The sequence below is a fragment of the Montipora foliosa genome, chromosome 8, assembly GCF_036669935.1.
Source record: "Montipora foliosa isolate CH-2021 chromosome 8, ASM3666993v2, whole genome shotgun sequence".
Lineage (NCBI taxonomy): Eukaryota > Metazoa > Cnidaria > Anthozoa > Scleractinia > Acroporidae > Montipora > Montipora foliosa.
In genome coordinates this window covers 32577368-32589522 of record NC_090876.1, presented here as the reverse complement: position 1 = coordinate 32589522, position 12155 = coordinate 32577368, and the positions used below count along the sequence as shown (strand labels likewise).

Here is a 12155-nt window from a genome sequence, read left to right as displayed (position 1 = left end):
TAAATTGCCAAAATCGAGAGGAATTTGCTGTTAGCGCCGAACTTTGTGAATACAAAGGGAGGTGTGAGAAACTGGAATCATCTATATGCAAAAAAGAGAGAGTTATCGAAGAACTTGAGGAGAAATGTTTGTCTCTCGAAAATCGTGCTGTATCATTGGTTCAGGAAAATGACTCACTAAGGCTTGCATTAAGGCTTATTTTACAAGAAAAGAACGAAGAAGACTCCCATCACCAGCAAGAGACGAACGAGTGTTTTTATCAAGTGAAAAACTCGGGCACGAATGTTGGGTGTAATAAACGCAACCAACGTAAAATGTCAACTCAGAATAATATCGTGACGCGTAACAGGTTTGAGATCCTTAGTGATGCACAAGATGATCCAACAGAGACAGAGGCAGCAACACACAAAATCATCCGGCGACGGCAAAACCATCAACGGGCGTCATATAGGTCGTCTCGCAGTAATCCTAGTGAACCAAGTGAAACTTCTGCTAACGATGATTTACGCAGTGAGGTCGGCAGAGAGAGGAGTGCCAGCAGTAAGTTTACAACCATATTGATTGGGGACTCCATGGTCAAGGATATTCACGGTAAGAAATTAGCGAAAGCAGTAAGGCACCGAGTGGTGGTAAAGTCATTTTCTGGAGCCACAACCAAAGCCATGAGAGATTACTTAAGGCCTAATTTAGAGCTCCAGCCTGATGAAGTGGTGCTACATGTAGGTACAAACGATCTGAAGGCTAAAAACGGCAAAACATCTAAAGAAGTTGCAGAAGCTATTGTTGATCTCGCTAAACAGATAGAAGGGTCTTGTGAAGCTCAAGTCATAGTCTCAGGACTTGTAACACGAAAGGACAAGCTTAATGATAAAGTCTTAGAGGTGAACAAGCACTTGACGAAGTTTTGCCGTCAGAATGATTGGAGATTTATTGAACACAATAATATAAACGAAAAGGGGTTAAACCGTGGAGGTCTACACCTGAATTTTGCAGGTAACAAGCGTATTTTTAAGAATTTTTATCATGGTCTAGCTCATTGAACTTTTACTATGCCTTCCATTAATGCCGTGCCGTTGGAAGGCAACAGTCAGGAGTCATCGAGAAGTCCGACTCAAAATCCTATTGATCGTTCTCGAGTATTGCCCTCCAAACGCGGTTTTAAGCTGGCCTCGCTGAATATAAATAAATTGACCACTCATCTTGATGAACTCAAGATCTTTCTCGTAAGTAACGATATAGATGTTCTCGCAATTAACGAGACTAAACTAAATGAATACATCACCGATAATGAGGTCAGTATCTCTGGTTATGATATAATTAGACGTGATAGAACTACATATGGAGGTGGGGGCGTTTGCTTTTATGTAAAAAAGTCAATTAACTTGTCGGTGCGCAACGATCTTTGCATGGGCAGTCTTGAGAACCTCTGTATTGAAATACGCAAACCTCGTTCTAAATCATTTATTGTTGCTACGTGGTATAGACCACCTAATTCGCTTGTTAGTATATTTTCACCTTTTGAAGAGTTGATTGGGAAATTGGATTCCCTCAATACTGAATTCTACCTTTTAGGGGATCTAAATTGCAATATGGCCGCATCCCAGTTTGATAGCGATACACGCAAATTATTAACTATCACGGATGTTTATGGTCTTCAACAACTCATAACAGAACCAACAAGAATAACCGAAACTTCTGCAACATTGATTGATTTAATTTTTACTAACTGTCCTGACAAGGTGTTATGCTCAGGTGTGCGTCATATTGGCATTAGCGATCACAGCATGGTCTATGTCTATCGAAAATTAGCCATTAATGGACAGAGTAAGGGTCACAATAATATAACCTGTAGGAATTTTCGAAGTTTTAACCGTGATAAATTTCGTAGCGATGTTGCATCTCAAGATTGGGATCACATAAACAATTCTTCCAATCCAAATGATATGTGGAATGAATGGAAGGAATCCTTTTTGGCTATTGTTCACAAGCACCCTCCATTGAGAACCACTCGTGTTCGCGCGCGGGGTTCCCCATGGATTACTTCTGAGCTTAAAAAACAGATGCACGATCGAGATATTTTGAAACTCAGAGCAATTAGATCAAAAAATCTTAATGATTGGGTTCACTTTAAAAGACAGCGAAACAAAGTCAATAGTGCGACTAGGCTAGCGAAGCAAGTTTATTATCAAAATATGCTAAACGAGCATAAGGGTGATTCCCGCAAAACCTGGCAGATCATTAATGAGCTGTCTTCCCGAAATTTCGTGGAAACGTCTGTGAAACAACTGAATGTAAATGAGCAATCAGTAACAGCTCCAGCAGAAATAGCGCACGAATTTAATCGTTATTTTGCTACCATTGGCCCGAAACTTGCTAGTGATATTCCTTCTTCAGATGGCAACAGCTATCTGAATTATCTCACTAGCACGGATAAGGAGTTTCAGTTCCGCCCAACCTCCACAAATGAAGTATTTTCACTGCTGAATAAACTGAAAAAATCAAAGGAAGTCGGCCTTGACAAAATTTCTTCTCGACTTATTCGTGAATGCGCGGATCTTATTTGCAAACCGCTGTGCTATATTTTCAATCAGTCATTAAATGTAGGTGTGTTCCCAGACGACTGGAAGTGTGCACGGGTCACTCCACTATTCAAACAAGGGGAACGTGATGACCTAAACAATTACCGCCCAATTTCCGTTATCCCGGTTATAGCCAAAGTGTTCGAAAGAATAGTTTATAACCAATTATATGCGTACCTAACAAAGCATAACGTAATATGTAAATGCCAATCTGGTTTTCGCTCTATTCATTCCACTGTTACGGCTCTACTTGGGGCTACGGATACTTGGGCTTACAACATTGACCGAGGAAAAATAAACGCTGTTGTTTTCCTAGACCTAAAAAAAGCTTTCGATACGGTTAATCACGAGATCCTTTTATCTAAATTAAATAATTTACGGCATACATGGCATTTCTTACAACTGGTTTAAGTCCTATTTGGACAACCGCACTCAAAAGTGTTCCATTAATGGATCACTTTCTAAAACTTGCTCACTAAGTTGCGGCGTCCCTCAAGGGACTATTTTGGGTCCATTGTTGTTTTTGCTATATATCAATGATCTGCCAAACTGTCTAACGAATTGTGTGCCATGGATGTACGCAGATGACACCCACCTAACATATGCGGGTGACAATACAGGCGACATAGAATCAAGACTTAACCATGATCTAGAAAATGCTAAAAAATGGTTGATAGCAAACAAACTTACCCTGAACATGACAAAAACCGAATTTATGCTGATTGGATCAAGGCAGAGGTTGTATGCTCTCACAAATCCTCCAATTCCCGAGATTAATGGTGCTCCTATCACTCAAGTTTCTGTTGCTAAATCCCTGGGCGTGCTTATTGATAATAATCTTAACTGGAGTAGCCATGTCGATAAACTGACAAAGAAAGTAGCTTCTGGAATTGGAGCCCTCAAAAGTATAAGGCATCTCGTTCCTCAGACGACATTGCGCTCTATTTATCACGCTTTACCTCAACCGCACTTTGACTACTGCAATGTCGTCTGGGGAAACTGTGGTATCACGTTACATGACAAATTACAAAAACTGCAAAATAGAGCAGCCAGAGTTCTGACCTTCTCTAATTTTGATGCAAATGCTAGCGAGCTATTCAAAATTTTAGGCTGGAAAAATCTAGTTAGCCAGCAACAAATTGCGCTGGCCACAATGGTCTATAAGTGTCTTCAGGGGCTAGCACCGGAATATCTATGTTCAAAATTTACAAACCGCGAATCTGTTTATAGTTTAAGAGACTCTGAAAGAAAGCTTAATGTTCCGTTTCCGCGGACAAATTATTATAGAAACAGCTTCAGCTATAGAGGTGCTACTGTCTGGAATAGCTTACCCCTCAAAGCGAGACAAGCAGAGTCTCTTGGGCTTTTCAAAAATCTGATTAAAGACATATTTTAGTATAAAGCACGGCATTCATGGAAAGCAGCTTTAGTATTAATATAGTTTAATTGTATTTTATTGTAATCATTTTAAAATTTTACCTTTTGTAATTTAGATTTTAGCATTGTTTGTAATCTTAGCTGATGATTGTACCGTGCATAAATAATAAAATATCATATCATATCATATCATATCCAACCTTTCCACGGAAGAGTGTGCGGCGCTCAAAAATCTTAGTAAACGCAATGGAGTAGCCATGTCGATAAACTGACAAAGAAAGTAGCTTCTGGAATTGGAGCCCTCAAACGTATAAGGCATCTCGTTCCTCAGACGACATTGCGCTCTATTTATCACGCTTTACTTCAACCGCACTTTGACTACTGCAATGTCGTCTGGGGAAACTGTGGTATCACGTTACATGACAAATTACAAAAACTGCAAAATAGAGCAGCCAGAGTTTTGACCTTCTCTAATTTTGATGCAAATGCTAGCGAGCTATTCAAAATTTTAGGCTGGAAAAATCTAGTTAGCCAGCAACAAATTGCGCTGGCCACAATGGTCTATAAGTGTCTTCAGGGGCTAGCACCGGAATATCTATGTTCTAAATTTACAAACCGCGAATCTGTTTATAGTTTAAGAGACTCTGAAAGAAAGCTTAATGTTCCGTTTCCGCGGACAAATTATTATAGAAACAGCTTCAGCTATAGAGGTGCTACTGTCTGGAATAGCTTACCCCTCAAAGCGAGACAAGCAGAGTCTCTTGGGCTTTTCAAAAATCTGATTAAAGACATATTTTAGTATAAAGCACGGCATTCATGGAAAGCAGCTTTAGAATTAATATAGTATTATAGTAATTGTATTTTATTGTAATCATTTTAAAATTTTACCTTTTGTAATTTAGATTTTAGCATTGTTTGTAATCTTAGCTGATGATTTTACCGTGCATAAATAATAAAATATCATATCATATCATATCATGACAAAGTTGTCAAATCGGCCGACAAAGGCGGCGCGGTAGTTGTTTGGCGGTCCGACCTTTACCAAAAAGAAGCTTTGCGTGAACTTTGTGACACCTCGTTTTATGCCAAAATCCAGAAAGATCGCACTTCCAAAAATCAAAAACTTGTCAAAGACACCATTCAGAATCTTATAGTTAATCAAGAATTACCGGACACTGCAACTAATCTCATCATCAACACCCCTAGAACTTCGTGCATTTACTTCTTGCCTAAAATTCGCAAACCCAACAACCCAGGTCGCCCTATCGTTTCTGCCTGTAGTTGCCCCACCGAACTCATTTCTAGCTATTTAGACATAATTATGACGCCTATCGTCAAATCTTTGCCATCATACATTAAAGACAGTACACACGCACTAAAAATTTTCCACGATTTCAATTTCTACGGCCAAGACAAACTTATTTTCACCATGGACATTACATCTCTATACATAGTCATTCCAAATAGCCAAGGTCTTCAAGCACGTAAACACTTTTTCGATCAACGCACTGTCAAAGAACCAAGCTCGGAAATGCTCCTCCGCCTTGACGAACTAGTTTTAACGCATAACTGTTTTTCATTCGCCGGCAACTATTACAAACAAATTAATGGTGTAGCGATGGGCACAAGAATGGGACCTAGCAATGCCAATCTTTTTATAGGATACAGTATGTTGAACACCAATTTTTTAATCAGTACAACAGCCCCAGACCTAAACTCTACGGCCGCTACATCGACGACTGCATCGGCGCTGATTCATCCAGCAGAGAAGAACTCGATCGATTTATAACCTCCGTCAATTTTTTTCATCCGGCTCTTAAATATACCTGGGAAATTTCGGAAACTTCATTGGCTTTCCTAGATATCAAAGTTTCTATTAGTGGCAACGTGCTATGTACCAGTGTGCATTACAAACCTACAGATTCGCACAGTTATTTGTTGTATTCATCGTCACATCCATCACATGTTAAGAACCCCATTCCTTATTCTCAATTTCTTAGACTTCGACGGCTATGTAGTGATGACTCCGATTTTTCCAGCAAATCAGAGGAGATGTGCCAGTTCTTTGAAAAACGTGGCTATCCTGTCTCTGTGGTCAAAGCGGGCCATCATAGCGCCCAACAATTTGATCGAGAGTCATCACTACAAACGTCACAAAAAGATAAGAGTGACAGAATTCCATTCACCCTCACTTTCCATCCTCATAATCACGCAGTCAAAAGTATCATTCTCAATAATTTTAAATTACTCCAAAATGATCCCGAGACTGGTAGAATATTTCACAACCTCCACTTATTTCATAAAATCGACAAAAACGTAGGCAACTTTTTCGACTGGATTGCAGGCTCAACCCAGGCTAACAGCGAGGCTTCACTTTTCGCGCGCTTTCTGTGGCTCGACGCGGATACACGGCCATACTATATATAAACGAAAGTTCTTACACAGTCAAACGCTTTTCGTGTTCATATCAGGTGGAAAACGGTTTGGAAGATGTTTTCTTTTTGCATCTTTCACTGGTTTCAATCCAATTTGACATATCATGATATCTGTGGTCCACCTGATGGCTACGCAGTTATTCAAGCATCGGCGGGATGTAAACTTAAAGCTGAGTGTTTATTTTTAATTTGCTTAGAGCTGCTTTTTTCTCCGTATTGCAATTTTTGGCATATCTTTAGAAGCCCTGATAAGGTTACATGATGCCTAGAGGACTTATGTCTAGAACAGAAACGAAAGGACTGAGCGAAAGAGAATGACAACGATAAAACAGAATACCAGTAATAGCTCATACTTAGCACACAAATTCTTTCCTTGGGCATTTATGATTAAACCGTTTGTTATTTTTACGGATGCGTTATTTAAAGTGGATGCGCATTTTTAAAAGTTGGTTTAATCGGTTCTTCCTTTGTTCAGGAATAAGAATCAAATTTTTACTGTCAACTGGAACTAATCTGTACTCTTTTGGACATATAGAAAGAGTTGATTTGTTTGTTTGTTTTCCTCTAAAATGCGAGCGAACAAGTGCTTTTTTCAGTAATCCGTTTGCCCAACTGGTTTTTGTTGTGCCTCGACAGTGACATGAAAATTTTGCCCTTGTGTTATAAACACGTATTCGCAATGAGTTCTCGTAAAATTAGGGGGAAATCTCACTAGCTGTGTTTTCAGAAGTTTGTTTAAAGCACCCAAACGTTATTTAAGTGTTGGAGCAGATCGTGTTTGAAGTTCGTCCTAGCTTTCTTGGTTGCATTGCCGTAGTTTGCCGATTCTTGTACCAAGCCAACCTGGCGTGTTTCAATGAAATACATCAAAATGTGAATGCTCTTGTTTTCAGAGATAAAGTGGAATAAAGTACATCAGTAAAACTCTTCTTTCACCTTGAACTGACAAAGTTGTTTTTATGGTTCCTAATTTTGGCATGATTACCATTCTCTGGCTATTGACAGTTGACTCTGAAATGGCTTTTTCTCCTTTTCCATTCGCTAGCTGAGGGTGTGCTTGTTTTCTTTTAAAACTCATTCAGTTCAAGAAAAAAGTATTGCCAAACTGCCACGGTGAATTACAAAGTAAATTTCACTTGAACGACTGATGTCGCACACATCGCTTCCTGATTCATGCGATAACGGTTTTTAGCGTAAAATTTACCGTGGAATTAACTAGTTAGGCAATGAATTTTTCTATCGAAGAAAGCAAAGAAAATGATTTAATTATTAAAGTAGCAACCGGAAACATCAAAACGCGGACAATTCGAAACCTTTTATTTTCACAAACCCTACAGGAGGTAAGAATAAATATTAAATATTAAATATTAGGGACGGCGCCTACTATTGTTATTGCGCATACGTTCTGCGCATCTCGAGATACTCGGATTTCCTATGGGTGGTGCTTATTAATACTTGGATTTCAATACAACTTGTTAAGATCTACATTTTCCGCATAATCATAAACCGGGGCAAAAATACTTTTGAATTAGGAGGCACCGTCCTTAAGTAGGAATCTCTGTTTATAGTGCCCAGGTCTCTTGAAGTAAGGCGATTCGCGCGGCCTTCAATTTGTCGCCAAAATTTGTCACAAGTGTAGCCACCCTGGCGCACAGGCGACGCGACAAAATCTGAAAACAATCACATCAGCGGCGCGAGACAAAAATCGCTCGTGTAGCCGCGGCTTTAGGCTCGGCTAAATCTATATATATTATCACTGATTATTTGTACTCGTTGTTTGTATTTTGACTTTCCCAAGCGGGCTCGTCAAAATACAGCACAATTCCTAAAAATACTCAGCGATACTACACACCAAAACATCTAATAAGATACGTGTAGTTTTTTTAGACTACAAATTCCACGATTCCATTTTGTTAGTCTGACAAATTTCCCCGTGCCAATTGCACTTAAAATCGTGTAATATATATCGATATATTAAAATCCAGCTTGGAAGAGAGGTTTAGAGGAGACAGACAAAGGAAAGTGGATGATATGCTAATATATTTCAACTTGTTTCTACAGTTTTTGTCCTTTCTGCCTCACTATCAACCTGAATATTGATATTTCGGAAATGGTTTGTTACCTATACTTATTACGTAAGAGGTACTCGAAAACCTTACGAAAATTCATTTTACCCTTACCTTTTTTTCTGTTCTGTCTTCTTGTTAAAGAACGCTGACATGCACGCATACGTTTATGAACATGTTTAGTCGAAAATGGCTTTCCTCCAACCTCATACGTTATCAAATTAATGACAATTAAATTTACATACACACATATTATTAAATTAACTTAGTTTCGGGCTTCCAAGTTATTCACATCGCTTTTTGCGACAGTTCTGTTTCGTATAGTCACAAAGTGACCACATATATATGCATCTTTATTTGACAATGCAGACTACAGAAATGGACAACACTTAAGCCCTGATATCGACCTGCCGGCTAAAACTATATCACTACTAAGAACAAGAAACAGAAAGGATAAACATACATTATATACAAATATTTCTTGTACGGGAATATTAATAAACTTTCTTCTAGCAAATAAAAGCTTATAGCATAAAGTGCAAATAAATATTATAATATGAAAAAGGTAATTAGTAAAATAAAAAATCTTCATACTTTCTTGTTACACAGCAGGAATCTCTGGCAAAAAATATATTGCTCAAAAGATGCTTGTACAATCCTTGACATGATCCGGAAGGAGGCTCCATGTTAAGGCAACCCTGTGTTTGAAATTAGACCTACCAGCTTCTAATCTTGGACTAGGCTAAACAAGACGTGGAGAGTCCCTGAATCTGTAGGTTGATTTTGCTTTTGTAATAAGGTTGTTTAAATTTTCTGTTGAATGAGTTACGTTCCTGATATGGTCCTGCCAAGATAACTTGGTGTCAATAGTTAACCCTTTATAGGCATTTAGATGAAGAATTGGCGTTTGTGTCATATTTAAAGAACTGGTACAGTTAGAGGTGGAGGGGGGAATACAGTTTGATCTAGATATTTTCATCGCTTCAGTCTTTGACTCGTGAGAAGTTACGGTCTGTTAACTTTGCACCATGATGTATGGAGCTGCCCAGCATGTGTTGAAGATAATCATGTCAGTTTATTTATCAATGGAAAACACTGTGGTGTCATCCCTTCACAGTGTTATCTAGCGTGCGAGTCGGTTCGTTCAGTTTATGAGCTGCTCGTTGTCTACCTTTTTATTGAATGAAACAGTGTGGCTACTCATGATCAATAGCACAAACATCCACCATCTTTGTTTTTACAATCTCTGCAAACTAAAAGAATCTAAACTGACTTCAATGTGACTTATGCAAAACGCAAAAAAAACTAAAGTGAAATAAGATGATTTAGTTCGATAATTCATCCGAAACGACAGAGTCTTAGCACACTCCAACTCAGGGTCGCCCAAATGACTCTTGCTCGTTGTTCCGTATCGTTCTGGTTTCATTTATAGGGACTGTAGTCTGTTCATTTTCTTGACAGAATTTCGCGGGAAAACGCAACAATATTCAGTTATAAAACTCTTATTAATTAGGGACGATGATTTGAAAAGGGCTTAACCGAGTTCTCAGCCGTAGTTTATAACGAATGTTCATTGGTCAAAAAAAAAACCCAACAAGTTAAAAGAAACATTTTATTGTTCCATTTTCAGCAATAAAAGCCATCTATAAAGTCTCCTCTTAGAGGTTGCAACTATATCACTGGCTGCTTTTTTCAGTAAAACGCCTTGGATATTCATATTTCTATAGGGCAAAGTTTAACCATAAGATGTTTTACGTAAAATTTCTAAGTGTGGAAGTGTAAATTTTTGCGTGATGTCAATATGATCGTTAAACAAGACCAAGAGTCTTTTACAGACAAAAATGCGGAAAAAAGTTTTGATTCAATAGGTTTTTAAATATTCTGCAATCCTGTAAAGGCTTCTCGAAAAATCGAAACTTACCGATTGTCGTTTGACATTTTTTAACTAAATTGATGTTGTTAATTCGTTTGCGTCTGTACTAAGCTAACTCGATGAAAAATTGGATGAGGCCATTTTTTCTAAAAAGAAGTTCATATACATACATGTTTGTCTTAGGACCTCTCAATTTGACAGACCTGACTGGCTAGACCGGCATTTGGAAGGACTAACTTTACAACACCTTCTAATTAATACACTTCCAGAATGATTATGTACTCCTCCAGAAGAATGGAAGGGATTGTCATGCAAGTGTTCCTTCAAATTGTTGCATTTTCTTTGCAAACTGAAGGGTCTTTCCGGCCAGTTCTAACAAAAGGAAAGCGACCTTAGTATACTTAAATTGAGATCTATGCGGATGGCTGACATAAATAGGAAGCTGAGTTATATTTCGAGCGGACCCAAGTACAATGTGCTTTCTGCAGGACCTAGCCACCTTAAAAATCAAATTAAACTGCGAAAAAAATAGCAGCCGTGAGGGATTTCTTAACAAAATTTTACCTGATTTTCGTATGTGAAGAAGTGATGGTCTGAATTCAGGGAAAGACAAAATTAAGTCGTCCATTCTTCTCGAGCTCATTTGTTTTCCTTGCCTAAACTTTTCGTTAAACATTCTGGGAATTGATTTTTAACTCCCCCCAATATTGCATAAAGTCGAAAACAGAGAATCAGAAACCTCTTTATTTGGCAAACATTGTATTACCGGGAAATCAGTTGCTGTTAGGTGCTCTGTGTGAAGAATGGAAAATAACGTTTTGCTCTGTATCTCAAAACGAATTTGTGCATGCAAGGAAACCAATCGATAACATTATTATAATTAGTCTGAGACCACTTACCGTTTTTTTTACAAAAATACCACTTACCTCCTCTAGTCAAATCGGCTTTAAAATGGGTTTCAGCTAACTTGTCAGCAGCTACGCTCAATGCTACGCCAACCAGTAGGAACACCTGACGCATTTTTACTCTTCACGGCCTGCAATCTTGAAATCGAATGGCTAGCAAGTGCAAGGTCAGGAATTTGTTCATTCAATACATGCAAAAAATCGGTTACGCTTGCTTTCACATTTTCCGGGTTGACTAGAAAACAGCTAGAAAATTTCATTCTGAGTAAAGTGCGCCCTGGTTTTGCGTAAGATAGGTTTATGCAAGAAAACGTCACTTTGCAGCAGAGAAAGTAAAGAAAAGGAACAAGTCACTTGGTTTTGCAAATTGTGCTGCTGATGATATGTTACAGGTTGAAATTAAATTCAGGTCCATTTAAATCAAATTTGGTAAATTTAAATTTAATTAACCTAGGCAAGAGAAAATGAGGGACAGAGAAGAAGACGCCTAGTTTGGCCCTTGGGATACATGTGAATGTGATTTGTTCATTTTGACAATTCCAAATCACGTCATGTATTAAAAACTCATTTTAAGCATTCACTGGAAATTTGAACATGTACCCATAAAACTTCGACAAAGTTGCCAAAATAATCATGATGATTACCTAACGAAAGAGACTGACAGGTACATATGGAAAGCCATAACTTTCTTAAGTATTCTTTATTCTTTTGGTCTTGAAGTTTCGTCTCGTGGTGTGTTTTTGTCGTTATGTAGTGAGATATTATCATAATGTGACAGGAGCTACGCTCAATGCTACGCCAACCAGTAGGAACACCTGACGCATTTTTACTCTTCACGGCCTGCAATCTTGAAATCGAATGGCTAGCAAGTGCAAGGTCAGGAATTTGTTCATTCAATACATGCGGAAAATTGGTTACGC

At 38.4% G+C, this 12155-nt stretch overlaps 2 protein-coding genes across 2 annotated transcripts in view; one reads left to right on the top strand and one right to left on the bottom strand.

Moving 5' to 3' along the window:
* The window catches only part of LOC138012662 (uncharacterized), a 55107-nt gene extending 43748 nt beyond the window's left edge, over window positions 1-11359 (bottom strand). Inside the window, exon 1 of the mRNA XM_068859489.1 lies at window positions 11257-11359. Within this exon, the coding sequence (XP_068715590.1) occupies window positions 11257-11350 (94 nt within the window). The 5' untranslated portion in view covers window positions 11351-11359. The remainder of the gene's footprint in view (window positions 1-11256) is intronic.
* Window positions 777-6872, top strand: LOC137967514 (uncharacterized). The gene is made up of 2 exons (XM_068814032.1): window positions 777-2012; window positions 6867-6872. The coding sequence occupies exons 1-2, from the start codon at window positions 1050-1052 to the stop codon at window positions 6870-6872; spliced, it is 969 nt and encodes a 322-aa protein (XP_068670133.1). The 5' UTR covers window positions 777-1049.
* Window positions 11360-12155: the final 796 nt, after the last annotated feature.